The sequence below is a fragment of the Mustelus asterias genome, chromosome 6 (assembly GCF_964213995.1).
Source record: "Mustelus asterias chromosome 6, sMusAst1.hap1.1, whole genome shotgun sequence".
Taxonomy (NCBI): domain Eukaryota; kingdom Metazoa; phylum Chordata; class Chondrichthyes; order Carcharhiniformes; family Triakidae; genus Mustelus; species Mustelus asterias.
In genome coordinates, this window is record NC_135806.1 from 70,113,195 (window position 1) to 70,134,709 (window position 21,515).

Below are 21,515 nucleotides of genomic sequence, written 5' to 3' on the forward strand. Positions count from 1 at the left end.
ACACTTCCCAGATCCCTTCTCATTTCATCAAATTTGGCCTTTTTCCAGTTCAGAACTTCAACCCGAGGACCAGATCTATCCTTATCCATGATCAGGTTGAAACTAATGGCATTGTGATCACTGGATCCAAAGTGTTCCCTCACACTCACATCCATCACCTGCCCCAACTCATTTCCCAATAGGAGATCCAATATCGCATCCTCTCTAGTTGGCACCTCTATATACTGATGTAGAAAATTCTCCTGAACACATTTTACAAACTCTACCCCGTCTAAACCTTTAACAGTATGCGAGTCCCAATCTATATGTGGAAAATTAAAATCCCCTACTATCACAACTTTGTGTTTCTTTGTGTTTCTTGCAGTTGTCAGCTATCTCTCCGCTGATTTGCTCCTCCAATTCTCGCTGACTATTGGGTGGTCTATAATACAACCCCATTAATGTGGTCATACCTTTCCTGTTTCTCAGCTCCACCCATAGGGCCTCTGTAGACACGCTCCCTAATCTATCCTGCCTCAGTACCGCTGTAACATTTTCCCTGACCAACAATGCCACCCCCCCACCTTTTATCCCTCTGCCTCTATCCCGCCTGAAACATTGGAACCCTGGAACAAAGAACAAAGAACAGTACAGCACAGGAAACAGGCCCTCCAAGCCTGTGCCGCTCCTTGGTCCAACTAGACCAATCGTTTGTATCCCTCCATTCCCAGGCTGTTCATGTGACTATCCAGGTAAGTCTTAAACGATGTCAGCGTGCCTGCCTCCACCACCCTACTTGGCAGCGCATTCCAGGCCCCCACCACCCTCTGTGTAAAAAACGTCCCTCTAATATCTGAGTTATACTTCGCCCCTCTCACCTTGAGCCCGTGACCCCTCGTGAACGTCTCTTCTGATCTGGGAAAAAGCTTCCCACCGTTCACCCTATCTATCCCCTTCATAATCTTGTACACCTCTATTAGATCTCCCCTCATTCTCCGTCTTTCCAAGGAGAACAACCCCAGTCTACCCAATCTCTCCTCATAGCTAAGACCCTCCATACCAGGCAACATCCTGGTAAACCTTCTCTGCACTCTCTCCAACACCTCCACGTCCTTCTGGTAGTGCGGCGACCAGAACTGGACGCAGTACTCCAAATGTGGCCTAACCAGCGTTCTATACAGCTGCATCATCAGACTCCAGCTTTTATACTCTATACCCCGTCCTATAAAGGCAAGCATACCATATGCCTTCTTCACCACCTTCTCCACCTGTGTTGCCACCTTCAAGGATTTGTGGACTTGCACACCTAGGTCCCTCTGTGTTTCTATACTCCTGATGACTCTGCCATTTATTGTATAACTCCTCCCTACATTATTTCTTCCAAAATGCATCACTTCGCATTTATCCGGATTAAACTCCATCTGCCACCTCTCCGCCCAATTTTCCAGCCTATTTATATCCTGCTGTATTGCCCGACAATGCTCTTCGCTATCCGCAAGTCCAGCCATCTTCGTGTCATCCGCATTGAGCTGCCAGTCCTGCCCCTCCTGTAGCCAAGTTTCACTAATAGTTATAATGTCATATTTCCATGTGTCTATCCACGCCTTCAGCTCATCTGCCTTCCCCACAATACTCCTGGCATTGAAATAGACACACCTCAAAAGATTATTTCCACCACACTCTACCCTTCCATTTATGATTTTGCTTGAACTAACCTGTCTTTTTACCCCTGCTCCACTATCTGCTCTGGCACTCTGGTTCCCATCCAGGTTCTGGTTCCCTTGGTCCTCCTTTGCTGAATTTTAAACTGCTCCCAATTCTCGGGTCTGTGGTTTTTCTTGGTCAATTAGTATTAGATCCAAGGGAGAGGCATACAATCTGCAACTTCCCTTGCAAGCCATGGTTTGCTACCTTTCGAGTTTTACTTTTGTGCCAGACGCAATAAACAATTGCAGTTCACCCATGTGACCCTTGAATGTTTGCCATTGCCTATTTACGGTCACCCTTTTAAGTAACGTTTCCCAATCTATAACCAACTTGTGCCTCATTTCATCATAGTTTCCTTTGTTAAGATTCAGGACCCTGGTCTCAGAGTCACTCTCCACCTTGATGAAAAATTCTCTTATGTTATGATCGCTCACCGCAAGATGTCTCACACCACTGGATTGCCAATTATTCCTTTCTCATTCCACAATACCCAGTCTAAAATGGCCTGCTCTCTAGTTGGCTCTTCAACCTATTGGTCCAGAAAACTATCCTGTATACACTCCAGGGATTCCTCCTCTCCGGTATTGTGACTAATTTGATTTGCCCAATCTATACGCAGATTAAAAATCACTCATAATTATAGATGTTCCTTTACTGCTTGCATCTTTAATTTCCTGTTTATTGTCATTACCAACATCACTTCTACAGTTTGGGGGGGTCTATATACAACCCCTACTTGTTTGTACTGGTTGCACCTCCCCAGAACCAGTCCCAATGCCCCAGCAATATGAAACCCTTCCCCTCACAGTAGGGCAGCATGGTGGCACAGTGGTTAGCACTGCTGCCTCACAGTGCCAGGGACCCGGGTTCGATTTCCGGCTTGGGTCACTGTCTGTGTGGAGGCTGCACGTTCTCCCCGTGTCTGCGTGAGCTTCCTCCGGGTGCTCCCATTTCCTCCCACAGTCTGAAAGACGTGCTGGTTAGGTGCATTGATCCGGACAGGCGCCGGAGTGTGGTGACTGGGGGAATTTCGCAGTGGCTTAATTTCAGTGTTAAAGTAAGACTAATAAATAAACTTTACTTTAATGTTTTTTGTCTCTTGGTGTTTCTTAGCTCTACCCATATAGATTCCACATTGCTGAAGCTAATATCCTTCCTCAGTATGGTGTTAATGTCCTCTTTAATCAACAATGCAACTCCACCGCCATTACCTTTTGCCTGTACTTCATAAATACTGAATACCCCTGGATGTTCAGTTCCCATCCCTGGCACCCTGCTGCCATGTCTCCATAATCCTGATTATATCATATCCATTTACATCTATTTGCACGATTAATTCATCCACTTTATTGCGAATGCTCTGTGCATTAAGCCACAAAACATTCAGACTCGTCTTTTTAACATTACTGGTCCAGTTCCCAATATCTTTCACTGTTTGAATCTGATCCTTTGTTTTTCTGCCTATCACATTTCATATTCCCCTTTATCTTTTGTCCTTGATTCCCATCCCCCTGCTATTTTAGTTTAAACCCTCCCCGGACACTCTAGCAAATGCTTCTCCTAGGACATCAGTCCCAGCCCTGCCCAGGTGTAACTGTCCTGTTTGTATTGGTTGTACCTCCACAGAACTGGTCCCAATGCCCCAGCAATATGAAACTCTCCTCCTCACACCAGTGCTTCAGCTACATATTTATTCAAAATATCCTATTAATTTTCTGACTAGCACGTGGCACTGGTAGTAATCCTGAGATCACTATCTTTGAGGTCCGACTTCTCAACTTTCTTCCTAATTCCCTATATTCTGCTTTTAAGACCTCACCCCTTTTGTTAGCTACATCATTGGTACCGATGTATACCACGACCACTGTCTGTTCACCCTCCCCTCCAGAATGCCCTGCAAGTGCTCCGAGACATCCTTCATCCTAGCACCAGGAAGACAACATACCATCATGGAGAATCTTTCGTCGCCACAGAAACACCTATCTATTCCCCTTACAACTGATTCCTAGTTCAGTGAAATTGCCACAAACTCCCCAAGTATTATGGAGAAGTCTATCTATTTACAAAATTATTGTGGACTTAATTAACCTTATATAGTTTTTATACAGGCTTAAAATATCGTCAACTTGAACACCCCCGCCCTCCACAACAGCTAAAAAATCAGGGAGTGAGCTCACCTTCACTTAGCTGATCGATCCATAGCAACTTAACAGCCATCTGAGACGATGACTTGCCTCTAATATTTGACAGTCAAACAGATAGAACGGTGGCCACTGCTGGGTCTACAGGCAGTTCCCAATAAAAATAGGTATTGTGCAGCAAGCCTGGAGTTTCACTGGGGCCAAACCTCAGCGTGAGAAGGTACCAGGTTCATCAGGGTGGTGGTGGTAGGCCTACCATGGAGGCCTCTATTTCAGGGATGGGTGCAAAGCAGGAGATGCCACCCCCAGCCTGGCATCAAGCTCCTGTGCTTTTATCTAGCACATGGACACTTGGTCCTGACACTCACCGCCATGGGCAAAATGCTAGTGGGAGTAAATAGGTGATAGGCATGGCATCACCAACATTACATCCAATTTTATATTCCCTCCACACTTCCGCTTACTAGTCCATTCCAGATGTGGATGCCTGTTACACATGAACCACCACAAAAAGCTACAAACATGCATTTACCAAACAACTAACAATGACTTTCTAGTAGTACAACCCCAGTCCAACGCTGGCATCTCCACATAATTTCTAGTAGTAGCCAGAAAAGTCACATTGTAATGTATAAAAATTAGCAATGATTCATGTGATTCATTTTATATTGAATATGAAAATTATGCATCACAATTGGCTTATTAATTCTGTTGGCATCCATTCTAGGGAAACTTAGAATATGTATATTGCTGAGAAATACATTTGCATCTTTAAATCTTTAGCAGCAAATAATAATTCCCTTGCGTTTCTTCATGGGCTCCATTTTACACTCATAATCACCTTTGAAATGGACCAGTCACATGAACTTCCTTTTTCTGAAGCATTAGTTAAGAAATCTGCCAGAAGCTTCTCTGATGTGGAGATGCCGGCGTTGGACTGGGGTGAACACAGTAAGAGTTTTAACAACACCAGGTTAAAGTCCAACAGGTTTATTTGGTAGCAAATACCATTAGCTTTCAGAGCGCTGCTCCTTCGTCAGATGGAGTGGAAACACATTTCCACTCCATCTGACGAAGGAGCAGCGCTCCGAAAGCTAATGGTATTTGCTACCAAATAAACCTGTTGGACTTTAACCTGGTGTTGTTAAAACTCTTACCAAGAAGCTTCTCTACCATGGTCTACCACAAGCCTACCTTCAGTGGTCAATATAAGTGTTGAGATTCTTACAGTTCCGCACACTATTAGATTGACCTTAATTGGCAACCTTGTAAATGGGGTTTTAGCCATTTGTTCACCATGAAAGCTTGATGCTGAAAGAAAGCAAATGAAAGACGTCCTGGGGTATAATGGCTACCCTGATCAGATCATTTCACACTTTATATCGTGCAAACTCATGAACAGTCATCACTTTCAGCCCTGAAAGGTACTCTATACTTCATATTAATCTGGAAGGACAAGGTATCTCAAAATTTGAGCAACAGGTAAAGCTAGTTGTTTCACACTACTACTATGCAGTGACAACACAAGTAGTATTCGCCACTAACTGGATGCTGCCGTCAAGCCAAAAAGGTGTTCTGTTGATCACATAAATGAGTAATGTGGTGTATAAATTTCAGTGCCAGTGTGATGCTGGGTATGTAGACTGAATATCCCAATGACTGTTGGGTTGTATTAAATATGTGCCTTCTGCGATTTGCGACAGGCCAAGCACACATGTATCCAACCAGCCCATGCTTGCAAAACAAACATGTCCAACATTAGATGCAATTCTGATATTGAATAACATTTTCTAAATAATCCTCAATGTGCTAAAAATTTACGCTGACAGTCCATTTAGGATCGTCAGTGTCAGACCTTCAGTGTGGCACATTTGCGTGCTTTGGAGGCTACATAAATTAATACAAAGGACCCTGTTCTTTGCAGACGGAAAGAACATGTACAGACACTTTGCCTGTTTCAGCTAAACAAAATAAGCTAGTTCATTCCTGGTTTAAATGTTCAAACAATGCTTGACAGTTGACTGTCAGTCATTATTAACTATTGCATTCACTATGGTGACATCTCTACCAGAGTCCACCTGCTATCCAATCAACACTCTCTTCTCATACAGTATAAATTGTTGTTTCCCTGATATTGGTATTCTGGTGATTGCCCTGATCAGTGCAAGAAAAAAAGCTTCGACCAAATGTTTTTCTCCCAGCAATATTCGAGTTCTGTACTACCAAACGACTATTAATAGGTATATTCTTACTAAACCAGACTCATCATTTCAGTTTCATAGTATAGAGATGATATTCATCAATATTCTAGAAAACAACATAAATAAATGCTCTAAAATTTAATCCAACAGGTTTATTTGGCAGCACCAGCTTTCGGAGCGCTGATCCTTCCTCACTCACCTGGTGAAGAAGCAGCGCTCCGAAAGCTCGTGCTGCCAAATAAACCTGTTGGACTTTAGCCTGGTGTTGTGAGACTTCTTAATGTGTCTACCCCAGTCCAATGCCAGTATCTGCACCTCATGGCTAAAATTTAATCTTATGACAACCCCATATCAACACATGGTGGCACAGTGGTTAGCACAGCTGCTTCATAGTGCCAGGGACCCGAGGTTCGATTCTCAGCTTGGGTCACTGTGCAGACTTCGCAGTGTCTGTGCGAGAGACATTCTCCCCGTGTCTGTGTAGGTTTCCTCCGGGTGCCTCCAGCAGTCCAAAAGATGTGCTGGCTAGGTGCATTGGCCATGCTAAATTCTCCCTCAGTGTACCCGAACAGGCACCGGAGTGTGGTGATTAGTGGATTTTCACAGTAACTTCATTGCACTGTTAATATATACCTACTTGTGACACTAATAAATAAACGTTAAACTAATTCCTTTCAGATGGTTGCATCGGAATTACAAGATACTGAACTCAGATTCAAACATTGGTTGCTGTAAACATTGGTGCTGTAAACAGTGATTCTGAGGAACCAGAAAAGTAGTAAACACAGAAATTGAAAATAGCATTTTGCTAAAAGAGAAACAGATATTTCTTCAGCAGACAATTTGTTTCAGAAAATTGCTGTACCGGGTTCAAGGATTGACTGTAGAGTATTAATGAAAGTTCGTCTAATTTAAAATCCAACTTCAGTGTCGTTTTAACTCTTGGAGGTTTGTGTGTCTCAACAACAGCAGCTGTTACCACAGTTCTTCCTAAAAAAAAAAGAAATATTGTTTGCAGTGTTACAATGATCTCAGTTTTTTACTCAATATGAATGTTCTTGTCCAGAGATTTTCTTTTCCATTTTTCCCATGGTAGATTAAGAATGTCAGTTGAGTTAACAAGTTTGTACCAACAAAAAGCAAAAATGACAACAGGGCTATTGATTTTTCCTGCCGTGCACCCTGAAGAATAGAAATTCCCGCCAAAGGTGAATGGGCTTTTACATGGTCCGCCAAATTTTCTCTCCCACCCGTTATGATTCCCATGGCAGGCAGGATGGGAAAATTACACTCACAGAGTTAATGCCCAGGATTTTCTGGTCCCCCGTGATGGATGCAACAGGCCAGTCAAATCTCCATGAACTTCAGTGGAACCAAAAGATCCCACTGGCGGGGGGAAAGGAAGGATAGCACAAAAGGGAAGGTTGTGTTGGGTGTAAGACAGAAAAGTTTAAAAGACAGATGTTCATTATTACTCTTTGAGAAGAGGACTTCAATATCCACATTTTTTAATGTTAATTCTCAGCTGGGTAACACTGACAAAACAAATAGTGATCCCATAAGATGTTAGGTACAGATTTCCATTAATTTGACTTGAAGAATAAAAGAATAGGGACACGTTGAAGTTAGGTTAATATTTTACTTGGATGGAGATAGAGATGACTGTGTTCCCATGATGTCAGAAGTATTATGGAGTCCTAATCAGTTTCTTCTTTTGATGCAGTTGCAACGCTCTTTAGAAAGCTCAATACCATCTAGGATGGCACAATTGATTGATACTCCATCACTCAACTAAATATTAACTTTCTCCACTATAATGCACTGTGACTACAGTACATGTTGAATGCTAAATAGATCAAAGCATCAAAGCATCTTACCATGCAGACGCTACGACAACGGATGAATGAACACCGCTCGACAATCACCAGGCAAGACTGTTCTCTTCCTGTGGGGGAGCACTTCAGCAGTCACGGGCATTCAGCCTTGGATCTTCAGGTAAGCGTTCTCCAAGGCGGCCTTCACGACACACGACAGCGCAGAGTCGCTGAGCAGAAACTGATAGCCAAGTTCCGCACACATGAGGACGGCCTAAACCGGGGTGTTGGATTTATGTCACATTATCAGTAACCCCCACAGCTTTCCCCCTGGTCTTGCAGAATTTCACCAGCTGTTCTGTCTGGAGACAATACACATCTCTTTAACCTGTGTTGAATGCTCCCTCCACCCACATTGTCTGTACCTTTAAGACCTGGCTGGCTGTAGAGATTCGCATTCTAATTAGTATTCTGTAACTTGATTTCTGTGTCTGTGCACTGTTTGAGAGCACATTTCCACTCCATCTGACGAAGGAGCAGTGCTCCGAAAGCTTATGGTATTTGCTACCAAATAAACCTGTTGGACCTTAACCTGGTGTTGTGAGACTTCTTATTGTGCTTACCCCAGTCCAACGCCGGCATCTCCACATCATGATTCCCATGATGTTCCCATTGTTGTACCTTCTGGTATTTGAGGTTGTGGGACTGTCAATGTAAACTTGCTGTTGCTTTGATATATTTAGCATTCAACATGTACTGTAGTCACAGTGCATTATAGTGGAGAAAGTTAATATTTAGTTGAGCGATGGAGTATCAATCAATTGTGCCATCCTAGATGGTATTGAGCTTTTTAAAGAGTGTTGCAACTGCATCCAAAGAAGAAACTGATTAGGACTCCATAATACTTCTGACACCAGGAGCAAAGCATCCACCTTGCTCTTCTAGTGAGATTGATGACATGACAGATGTAACAGGGCTAAGACCTTCATAATATATTTTAAAATATTTTATATATCTAATTGCTATTTTTAAAATTTGAAAATAGACATTTTTATTAAACAGCTGAAGATATCTCTCTGTCAGGGACTTTAAACAAAAGGGGCCATTTGGCAATTTTGCAGAAACTTGTGCCCCATTGGCAGGATTTTCCCCTCCACCTTGCGGTGTGTTGTGTGGTGGTAGAGACAGCCCACCATGTCAACGAGGTTTCCCGTCTATGCACACTCCGCCACTGGGAATCCCTCGGCGGGGGTTCGCTGTTGGTGGAACAGAAAGATCCCACCAGTGAGAACAGCTGAAAAAATCCAGCTATTATCTGCAGAGAGATGCTAACAACCCCTATGGGCTGCAGTGACCAATTTCAAAGGGTATTATACAAAGGACATCTACATTTCATATGCCAGCCCTGTCCAACTGGAGCCAAATTGCCTACTAAAACAAAGGACCCTGGCAATAGGGAGGCAGTGGCATAGTGTTTTGCCGCTGGACTAGCAATCCAGAGACCCAGGGTAATGTTCTGGGAGAAGAGAAATTAGTGCAGTTTTAAGTTAAATTCCCACCTGTCTGTAACACTGATTCACTGCATGTTTTGGTCAGTGGTGAACCTCAATATGTCAGAAGAACTCTTGTGATGGCAGTTTTGTTCCTGGTCAGGGAAGGTGATTGTCCTTCTTACTGCAGCAAATCATGACATCGCACTTACAAATGCGATGTGGGACAAATATTATTTGTCCGTCATTAGCCCAAACCAGAATATTGCTCTGGTGCTGCAGTACTTTGTAATAGTTGACTTATTACCCACAACGCTTATGTAGGGATGAGGAAACAAGGTTCAGATGGCTCGATTGAGGGTTACAAGTTAGCAAGGAGTGAGCTGAAAAAGGGGCTTAGGAGAGCTAGGAGGGGACATGAGAAGTCCTTGGCGGGTCGGATCAAGGAAAACCCCAAGGCTTTTTACTCTTATGTGAGGAATAAAAGAATGACCAGGGTGAGGTTAGGGCCGGTCAAGGACAGTAGTGGGAACCTGTGTATGGAGTCAGTAGAGATAGGCGAGGTGATGAATGAATACTTTTCTTCAGTGTTCACCAAGGAGTGGGCCATGCTTTTGAGGAAGAGAAGGTGTTACAGGCTAATAGGCTGGAGGAAATAGATGTTCGGAGGGAGGATGTACTGGCAGTTTTGAATAAACTGAAGGTCGATAAGTCCCCTGGGCCTGATGAAATATATCCGAGGATTCTTTGGGAGGCAAGGGATGAGATTGCAGAGCCTTTGGCTTTGATCTTTGGGTCCTCACTGTCCACGGGGATGGTGCCAGAGGACTGGAGAGTGGCGAATGTTGTTCCTCTGTTTAAGAAAGGGAATAGAAATGACCCTGGTAATTATCGACCGGTTAGTCTTACTTCGGTGGTTGGTAAATTGATGGAAAAGGTCCTTAGGGATGGGATTTACGACCATTTAAAAAGATGCGGATTAATCCAGGATAGTCAGCACGGATTCGTGAAGGGCAAGTTGTGCCTCACAAATTTGATTGAATTTTTTGAGGAGGTAACTAAGTGTGTTGATGAAGGTAGGGCAGTTGATGTCATATACATGGATTTTAGCAAGGCGTTTGATAAGGTCCCCCATGGTCAGCTTATGATGAAAGTAAAGAGGTGTGGGATAGAGGGAAAGTTGGCCGATTGGATAGGTAACTGGCTGTCTGATCGAAGACAGAGGGTGGTGGTGGATGGAAAATATTCGGACTGGAGGCAGGTTGCTAGTGGAGTGCCACAGGGATCAGTGCTTGGTCCTCTGCTCTTTGTGATTTTTATTAATGACTTGGAGGAGGGGGCTGAATGGTGGATCAGTAAATTTGCTGATGACACCAAGATTGGTGGAGTAGTGGATGAGGTGGAGGGCTGTTGTAGGCTGCAAAGAGACATAGATAAGACGCAGAGCTGGGCTGAAAAATGGCAAATGGAGTTTAACCCTGATAAATGTGAGGTGATTCATTTTGGTAGGACTAATTTAAATGTGGGTTACAGGGTCAAAGGTAGGGTTCTGAAGACTGTGGAGGAACAGAGAGATCTTGGGGACCATATCCACAGATCTCTGAAGGTTGCCACTCAAGTGGATAGAGCTGTGAAGAAGGCCTATAGTGTGTTAGCTTTTATTAACAGGGGGTTGGAGTTTAAGAGCCGTGGGGTTATGCTGCAACTGTACAGGACCTTGGTGAGACCACATTTGGAATATTGTGTGCAGTTCTGGTCACCTCACTATAAGGATGTGGAAGCGCTGGAAAGAGTGCAGAGGAGATTTACCAGGATGCTGCCTGGTTTGGAGGGCAGGTCTTATGAGGAAAGGTTAAGGGAGCTAGGGCTGTTCTCTCTGGAGCGGAGGAGGCTGAGGGGAGACTTAATAGAGGTTTATAAAATGATGAAGGGGATAGATAGAGTGAACGTTCAAAGACTATTTCCTCGGGTGGATGGAGCTATTACAAGGGGGCATAACTATAGGGTTCATGGTGGGAGATATAGGAAGGATATCAGAGGTAGGTTCTTTACGCAGAGAGTGGTTGGGGTGTGGAATGGACTGCCTGCAGTGATAGTGGAGTCAGACACTTTAGGAACATTTAAGCGGTTATTGGAGAGGCACATGGAGCACACCAGGATGATAGGGAGTGGGATAGCTTGATCTTGGTTTCAGATAAAGCTCGGCACAACATCGTGGGCCGAAGGGCCTGTTCTGTGCTGTACTGTTCTATGTTCTAACACAAAAATCTGGAGTAAAATGACAGAATATTGTGTAAAAATACACTATGCCCCCCAGCAGTTGTGTGGGAATTGATCACTGGAAATTATTTTGTTGTGCAGGAATAATTTGATTGTGTAGCAAGCCTTCACTCTCCACAGAAAACCTTGCTAAAAATGGCACTATGCAAACAGGATCTCTCCAAAAAATTCATTTTAAAGCAGGAATATCCATGAATATTATTCAACATTGTGGTTGCCAAGCTGAGGGACTACTGTTTGTAATATATATATTTACAAAATATTGTAATAATATTTTTGTACATGAAAGAAATGGAATAGGAGACCATTCGGTCCATTATATCTGTCAGCAAATTAAAGCTATCCAGCCTAATCCCATTTTCCAGCTTCTCATCCAAAGCCCTGTAAGATTATGACATTTCAAGAACACAGGTCTAAGTATTTTTTAAATGTGGTGAGGTTTCTGTGTCTACCCACTCTTTCAGGCAGGGAGTTCCAGGCCCCTTGTCACCATCTGGATTAAAATATTCCTCCTAACACCCCTCTAACTCTTTGGCCAATTATTCTAAATCTATGTCCCTACTAAGGGAAATGTGTCCCTCTTATCCTTCTATCTAGGCCTCTCATAATTTTATACATCATAATTAAATCTCCAATAATTTCCTCTGTTCCAAAGAAAATAATTGGTTGAATTTCGTCTGTCACTGTTCTACCCATCTGACCAGTCCATTTATGTCTTTCTGCAATCCACAGCTTTTTCTTACTAGTAACTACAGGACCAATTTTTGCATCATCTGTAAACCACTCAATCATACCCCCTTCAAACACGACTTTAAAATCTCATGATGGAAAGGTTATATAGAATAAAAATAAGCCATATAGTTCATAAAAGCAGCGCCTTTCATCAAGTGTCCTATCATGGATGTTAATCGGCACAGTTTCTTTATAATTTGTTCTCAGGATGAGAGTAACACTGGCACAGTCTTATTCATGATGGTTTCTAGCTGCCAAGAAAAGGTTCCCTTATCCCAATGAGATAAATATTTCTCAAGTATTAGCCAAATTTTCTCCCACATCCTTTGTCTACAATGGCCATAACCTGCTAAAAGTGCAAAAGCTGATAGTGAGTGAGGACAACGGGGCTTGTATGATTTTAGTGAATAATTCAACCAACAGTACATCTCCTCAACCACTGGCAGTTAAGAATACAGAAATAAATGATGGAGGGGATAATGAATTTGAATCGGTGAATTAATGTCAAACGATGCACAAAGGGGTACAAGACAGAAAATGCTGAAAACACTGGACAGAACTGGGAAAATTACAAATGTAATAGGTGTTAAGAGGTGAATGAACAGAAGGGAAGGTCTGTGATAGGGTGGAAGGTAGGAGAACTGAAGTGACCAAGAGTTGATGTTACAAGGCAAACAAAAGAAAAAGGGCCATGATCTTATCAAAAGGCAGAACAGGTTTGATGGGCTGAATGGCCTACTCCTCATATGTATGTATTTATAATCAATAAAAAAAATGCATCTCTAGGAGATGCGAATATCAGAAACATGAACAGTTACCATCTGAAAACCAAAAGGGGAAGAAAAATGAAACGAAATGCGGACATAATAGAAGTGACTATTTCAAACTGTTGTGCTCAGAATCAAGACCAGAATGCTGTAAAGTACCTGGTCAGGAGATGAGGTACTGTTCCTCAAACTTATGATGAGTTTCATTTGAACAATGTAGGAGGCCAAGGTTAGAGAGGGAAGACAGTGGAAAATTAATTGTCCACACTTCGAAAGGCCATATAATTATCCAGTTTTTAAACAATGTAATTAAAATATAATCTGCTTTACTGAAAATCAATTTTTATCTGCTCTGTTCGAACCATGAGATAATAAACTAATAATTTAAAAATCAACACCAAAAGAAAACAAACCTGCAGAAATTTGTGAAGGTTCTGAACTGTTCCCCTCATCAATTTGTACAGGTGCAGCTTCAACTGAATTATCACCCAAATTTTCATTTAGAGTTTTCAATATAATGATCAGATCATCTTGGCTGAGCACAACCTACAAAAGCATCAAGTTAATACAAGTGAATAATATTTGTTGCTTAAAATTAATCAACACTATTTGTGTGCAAACAACTTAAAAGTGCAATTAGTTTATGAATACATACTTTGAAAGCAAAAATACCTCTACATCAGTTGAATAAAACATGGATGAGAGTGGTAGTATGATTTCTTGTTCACTCAAGTCTCAAACTCAGAATAAAATTAATACACAATGACATCTGAACAACCATTATGACTTTTTAAACTGCTAGTGAACAATTTGATCAAATGGGTGTTAAGATAGCTTTCTCATATGATCATAGCCAATTTTAATAAATTATTGGTGAAGTTCATGGTAAAAATAAATCTCCACACAATACATTGTACTTTGTATTCCAAATAATGGGAGCATTTTTTATTTCTTTAAGAAAGCAATTAGAGTGCAGTGTGACAAATCCCCAATACCTTAAATTGGTAGTTGGAGGCTGGAAACTCCAGTTCCCAGTGGACCTCAGGTTTTCTGCACATGGGATGGCCACAGAATGGCTACACATGCGCAGTTTGTGCTTTTTCCATTTTCAGGATTCCTGTACATGTGCCAGTCGAAGAATGGCTGTACATGCGCAGTTGGTAGATTTTCTTCTCTCTAGGCCGGAAACTGGCCCAAGACACCTGTGTAGTTCGTTTTTTTCCTTCAGGTCTGGAAAATAGTCCTGCACGCTAGCGCAGAAGGAAAAGAGGAGGCAGTAGTATAGTGGCATTGTCACTGGACTTGTAATGCAGAGACTTGGGGGAATGTTTTGGGGACCCAGGTTTGAATCCCTCCTTGGCAGATGGTGTTATTTGAATTAGAATCATTGAAATCCCAGCATGGTAGATGATGCTTTTTGAATTAGAATCACAGAATCATAGAGTGCAGAAGAGGCCCTCTAGCCCATCGAGTCTGCACTGACATGTGAAAAACACCTGAATTCCCATCTAATCCCATCTACCAGTACTTGACCCATAGCCTTGAATGTTATGATGCACAAAGTGCTCATCCAAGTACTTCTTAAAGGATGTGAGGCAACCCACCTCTGCCACCCTCCCAGGCAGTGCATTCCAGACTATCACCACTCTCTGGGTAAAAACATTTTTTCTCACCCTCCCAACCTCTTGCCCCTCACCTTAAACCTATGTCTGCTCATGACTGACCCTTCAACTAAGAGGAACAGCTGCTCCCTATCCAATCCGTCCATGCCCATCATTAATCTTGTACACCTCAAATCAGGTCACCCTTCAGTCTTTTATGCTCCAATGAAAACAACTGAAGCCTATCCAATTCAATAAAAATCTAGAATTAAAAATCTAATGATGGCCATGAAACTATTGTTGATTGCTATAAAAAACCCATCTGGTTCACTAATGTCCTTTAGGGAAGGAAATCTGTACTTCTTACTTGGTCTGATCACAGATACACAGAGGTTGACTCTTAAATGCTCTCATGGATGGGCAATAAACGCTGACCCAGCCAACGACATCGCATCCCATTAACAAATAAACAACATGAAACTGGAGGTCAGGTGAACTAAGTCCATTGAAAATACCACTATGTCATTTGAAAGAATGTGTCCCAATGAACAGGACAGGGAAGGAGGACATGGAGAAGGTATCAAACCAAGAAGGTAATCCCAAAACAAGGAGTGGGACAGAAAGAGGTCCCAGACCTATGTCCAAGTTTAGGGATAAGGAAAGGAATCGGAAACAGGTCCTGTTAAGGTGAAAGAAATGTGCAGTACAATTGGCTCCAAGTTAAAGAGAAAAATATAGGTTCAGACTTGAAGCAAAGTGGGCTTGAGAGAACCCAGAAGATGAGAGGAAGCAGCCGAAGATTGGTGAATCTTTACTGCAGACCTTTGGAACAGTGGTGTTCTGTTTGGCTGGTTGAATATCTGAAAGTGTGCTTGGAAGGTGAAGCTTAAGTGCATGTGCTGATTCATGGAAAAGGAACATCGAAACGCGAGGATGAAATCCTGGAGTTGGATCCTTGTTGAAGGTGTCCGAGTGGAAGCAATGCTTGGGAGAGGATACCAAGATGAGTTATTTGAGCATGGAGATTGGAAGTCTTCGTGAGAAATACAAAGCTTCTTCAAATCTGATTGGCCCATGGTATAACAAGTGTTTTTTTTTGGGGGGGGGCTATTGATGGGAAATTCATGCAATCTGTTTTGGTGGCATTTGTCACTCATTTTGGGGTGCTAGATATCCAACCAATTTGCCCATCAGTGGAAATATACTGCATACTTACCCTGAATACTAGAGTGTAAGATAGATATTGTAAATTGTGTTATCTTTCCAAAGTTGTCTGTATCTGTAAAAATATAATTGGTGTGAAGGAGGAGCGATTTGACTCATTTACTGTTCTTTGTATTAAAATCTTGCTGTCTCATGTAATATAGATCATTATTCTAAATGTTTTATTCTTTTATTAGAAGTTCATCAGTAAACTCCTATGAATTTGTTTAATACCTGACCTCCACAACTTTTAAAAATAATTAAAAGTTAGGATTCATCAACCCAGGTTTGACTCTGGGATCTGACTTGTCCAGTACTGATATTAACAATGGCAATAGCTACTCTTTTGCCCTTTTATCTAACACCAAGAATAGGCCCAATATAAAGCTGTTTAGAAAATAGATTGGTAACATTATTTAGAATCATATATATATGACCTTCAAAAATAACCTTTGAAATTGTGGAGCTTGAGAACGGAAAGTGGAGGGAGGGTAGGAACAAAGTTTGTAATTAAGACAGCAAATCGTACAAAGTACTTAAGAGAATGGAGTTGGTCAATATTTTGAAACATTACTGGGGATAACATTTTTGCTTTATGCCATTATGAAATCTAATTCGAACCATAATTTTGAAAAGATGCACTTACATGCAGAGGTTTTAGGATTCCAAGAATTTGGACATCAGGAACTTCATGGTACCAAGTAGAGGCCAAATTACGTTCAACAACAACTTCCAGATTAACAGGCTGAAGCAATGAGATTTCAGACCGAAAAGCTTCATCTTCAAATATTGTCCTGGTGAAATGAAAATATTCCTGATTTCAAATGTTTAAGTTTTAAAGTTTATTTACTAGTGTCACAAGTAGGCTTACAATAACACTGCAATGTGAAAAATCTGCTAGTTGCCCCACTCTGGCACTTATTTGGGTACACGGAGGGAGAATTTAGCATGCCAATGCACCTAACCAGCACGTCTTTCGGACTGTGGGAGGAAACCGGAGCACCCAGAGGAAACTCACGCAAACACGGGGAGAATGTGCAGACTCTGCACAGTGACCCAAGCTGGGAATCGAACCCGGGTACCTGGCACTGTGAGGCAGCAGTGCTAGCCACTGTGCCACCTGCAATGTCAATTAAGTGTTACAGCACCACTTGCTATAAATGAAATATGTAGAATATAAAAAAAACTGAAACATTAACTAAAATATTATCTTACCATGTTTTTTTTTACATCAGATATGCCTTTTTATAAGAGAATAAATTAAAAATACCACAAATCCATTTGATCTTCAATAGGTATATATAAAATAGTGAAAACAAATTGGCTTTATAAAAGATATCAAGACATCATGTGATTCCATTCTTATTTATCTAAACATAGCCGGAGAATCAGTTGCAATGGTTTTTTTTCATGCTCCCACACCATTACTTTTGGTGTCCTCCCCCCAGAGCTCAATCCTTGGCCATATCCCATTTCTCATCTACATGTTGCCACTTGGGGATCCCACGTGGGGAGCGTAAATGTACGTATAGTCCCCGGAGGAGATGGAAATGGCCAGGCATTGACCTGGCAATGCCCCATGGCACTGCTCCTTGGCCAGGGAAGCTGAGACCTCCATGGCGGCTGGGGGTGGGGGTGTCATTGTTTGGTCTGCCTTTGGGACCTATGATCTCAGTGTAAGTGGGCTTTTGCAAGTGTGTTGAGCCCCACCCCACTACATGACAGCATGAATTACACCCATGTGTGCTTTTAAGGCAGAGTGTGGAAAGATCTGGAGAGAAACCTGGTTTGCACCAGGAACGCTGCCATTTTTTGGTAAGATTCCTCTCTTTATGTTCTTTTCATAACTTACTTTCCTATCTCTGTGTCATCCACAAATTTAACAATCACACATTTGGTTCCTTCGTCCAAGTCATTGATACAAATTGTAAATAGTTGGGGCCTCAGCACGGATTCCTGTGGCATTTCACCCATCACATATTGCCAACCCATCCTAACTCTCTGTTGCCTGTTAGATAAGCAATTCTCTATCCATGCTAATATGTTACTCCCTACGCCCTGAGTTCCTATTTTATGTAGTAACCTTTGGTGGCATCTTGTCAAACACATTTTGAAAATCTAAGTATGCCACATCCACAGGTTCCCCTTTATCCACATTGCTTGTTATTTCCTCTAATAAATTAGTTAAACATGATCTCCTTTCAGAAAACCTCTGCTTGATCGCACTAGGACTTTAAGTGGCCCCACTATAACCTCTTTAATAATAGATCCCAGCAATTTCCCTATGACAGATGTTAGGCTAACTGGCCTGCAATTTCCTGCACATCTCCCCATGTCTGCATGGGTTTCTTCTGGGTGCTCCGGTTTCCTCCCACAGTCCAAAGATGTGCAGGTTAGGTTGATTGGCCATGCTAAATTCCCCATTAGTGTCAGGTGGATTAGCAGTGTAAATACATAGGGTTATGGGGAAAGGGCCCGGGGGATTATTGATGGCTCGATGGGCCAAATGGCCTCTTTCTGCACAGTAGGGATTCTATGATTCTATCGTTCCTTTCTTGAATAGAAGAATCGTATTTGCTTTTTTCCAATCAGATGGGACCTTTAAATAATGTAAGGAATTTTAGAAAATTGAAACCAGTGCATCTACGATCTTGGCAGCCACTTCTTCCAAGAGTTAGAATGAAGCCAATCAGAACCGAGGAACTTGTAAGCTTTTAGTGCTAATAATTTCCCTGGTGATTATAATTAAGTTCTTCCGTCTCTTTCATCTACTGATTCATAATTATTTCCAGGATGTTATTTCTATTATCCCTTATTGAAGACAGAGGCTAAATATCTGCTCAATTAATCCACTATTTCCATATTTTCCATTATTAATTTGCCATTCTGACTCTTAGAGGACCAACTCAGTCCTTTCTTTTATATCAAAACAAAAACTATGGAGATTTAAAGTTATGATATTTAAGCATTAAAGAGCAATTATGAATGCATGATTTATATTGTCATATTAGCCAGAAAAATCTATAATATTTCCATACCTGTACAATTTAAGCTCTCGTAATGAAACTTTCATGGAGTCAATTATAGGTGGTACATTGTTGGAATCTTTTTGTTTAATCATTGAGAAACTGTTCCGAATAATGATAAAACCAAAATCTGCAACAACAACATTTTGAGACACAGGAGATTGAGGCACAACAACAACAGGTGCATTGATGTGAATGTCAAGTGCCATTCTGGTGCTCCGTTCTGCAAGGTCCTTCACTCCAGATGCTGCTTGGACAGTTGCCTCTGTAACAGCTTCTCTGGCAGCTTGGAAAACATTTAAGAAAGCCTAAAAAATATAACATTGCTACAGTATAAAAACTGCAATATATCAGACATGAAACAAACCTGCAATGAAAACACAAACTTTTGACTAAGCACCTGAAGGTATGATTTGAATTCTGAACATTTTTAAATAAATGTAAAACTTCCTCACCAATAATGATGACACAAACTTCTTTACAAAGATGACCTGGATACAGCCAACTGTCAATTTAACGCAACTATCCACAACTTCCATATTGGTGTAGGCAACACCTTCTGTAGCATCCACATGAGAGATCATTTTAAAGCTGAAGACCTCTTCCCCAGCAATCGATACAGCCTTTAAAATAAAAATTAACATTTTAATAAAGCAAATTTTAAAAAATTTGCAAAAAGATGAAAATAAAATGTTAAAAAGACCAAATATTACTCCTAGTTAAGGTAGATATGGCTTTCATACAGGGAATCTTCACTTAAGTTCTGGCTGTATTCTTGAAAATTGAGATCTTGAGGGGAATTTTCCCATCATGACCGCCACAGGAATTGTAGCAGGCGGGGGGACGGACTATGCAAAGGTCCGTTGACCACGTGTGGGATTTTCTGGTTTTGGGGCGAGCGCCACTGAAAATGGGCAGAGATGGCAGTTAGCAAAGTGGTTTGCTCCTCCTACCAGATGTGGGAGATCAGGGAGCAGTCTAGTGTCCCTGATGATTATGTCTGCAGAAAGTGTGACCAGCTGCAGCTCAGCACAGACCGCGTGGTTCAGTTGGAGCAGCAGTTGGACACACTGAGGAGCGTACAAGAGGCAGAGTGTGAGATAGACATTAGATACAGGGAGATGGTCACACCATGGGTTCAGTCAAGTAGATGGGTGACCTCCAGGAGAGGCAGGCATGTAGTGCAGGAGTCTCCTGTGGCTATTCCCCTTTCTAACAGGCATACCATTTTGGATACTGTTCGGAAGGATAGCCTCTCAGGGGAGCATTACAGCTGCAGCCAAGCCTGTGACACCACAACTGGCTCTGCTGTAGAGCAGGTTCGGGCAAAGTCCAAGCAAGCGATAGTGGTAGGAGAGTCAGTAATTAGGGGCACAAAGAGGCGTTCTGTGGCTGCATTTGAAACTCCAGGATGGGACGCTGCCCCTGGCGCCAGGGTCAAGGACGTCTCACGCACCCCGGACATGCTCTCTTCCACCTTCTTCCTTCGGAAAAAAGATACAAAAGTCTGAGGTGATGCACCAACCGCCTCAAGAACAGCTTCTTCCCTGCTGCTGTCAGACTTGATCTTTCTCTGAACCCTAGCTATGACTATAACACTACATTCTGCACTCTCTTGTTTCCTTCACTATGAACGGTATGCTTTGTCTGTGTAGCATGCAAGAAACAATACTTTTCACTGTATGTTAATACATGTAACAATAATAAATCAAATCAAGTTTCTGAGCGGTTGCATGAAATTGTACCAATGACATAGGTAGAAAGAGAGATGAGGTCCTGCAAAGTGAGCATAGGGAATTAGGGAAGAGACTGAAAAGCAGAACCTTGAGGGTAGTAATCGCGGGATTAGCACCAGTGCCACGTGCTAGTGAGGCAAGGAATAGTAAGATGAATGCGTTGCTAAGGAGCTGGTGCAGGGGGCAAGATTTCAGGTCCTTGGATCATTGGGACCTCTTCTGGGTCAGGGGTGACCTATACAAGAGGGACAGGTTGCACCAAAACTGGAGAGGAACCAATATTGTTGCAGGGAGGTTCGCTAATGCTACTCGGGAGGATTAAAACTAGAGTGGCAGGGGCCTGGGAACCAGAGCAGCAGGCCAGCAAGTGGGGGGACTGAGGGGAAGGTAGATGTTAGAACCAGCAAGTCTGAAAGGAAGGACAGGCAGGGACATGTTAATAAACACAATGGGACTGATGGGTTGAAGTGTTTATTTCAACGCAAGAAGTATTATGGGTAAGGCAGATGAGCTTAGAGCCTGGATCAGTACATGGGACTATGATGTTGTGGCCATTACAGGACTTGTTTGAGGGGGGGGGGGGGGACAGCTTAGAAAGCTTAGAAGCAAGCTTAGAAACCCTACAGCACAGAAAGAGGCCATTCAGCCCATCGAGTCTGCACCAACCACAATCCCACCCAGGCCCTACCCCTACACATTTACCCACTAATCCCGCCAACCTACGCATCCCAGGACACCAAGGGCAATTTTAGCATGGCCCTAACCCGCACATCTTTGGACTGTGGGAGGAAACCGGAGCACCCAGAGGAAACCCACGCAGACACGAGGAGAATGTGCA

General features: G+C 42.3%; 1 protein-coding gene across 3 annotated transcripts in view; it reads right to left on the reverse strand.

The window, feature by feature from the left end:
• The window catches only part of vps13a (vacuolar protein sorting 13 homolog A), a 434,277-nt gene that overhangs the window by 193,035 nt on the left and 219,727 nt on the right, over window positions 1–21,515 (reverse strand). For all 3 annotated transcript variants that reach the window (XM_078214517.1, XM_078214516.1, XM_078214518.1), the window contains exons 32-36: window positions 19,397–19,564; window positions 18,954–19,249; window positions 16,562–16,709; window positions 13,525–13,657; window positions 6,894–7,018 (exon numbers count right to left, since the gene is read on the reverse strand). In XM_078214517.1, coding sequence (XP_078070643.1) covers window positions 6,894–7,018; window positions 13,525–13,657; window positions 16,562–16,709; window positions 18,954–19,249; window positions 19,397–19,564 — 870 coding nt within the window. The remainder of the gene's footprint in view (window positions 1–6,893; window positions 7,019–13,524; window positions 13,658–16,561; window positions 16,710–18,953; window positions 19,250–19,396; window positions 19,565–21,515) is intronic.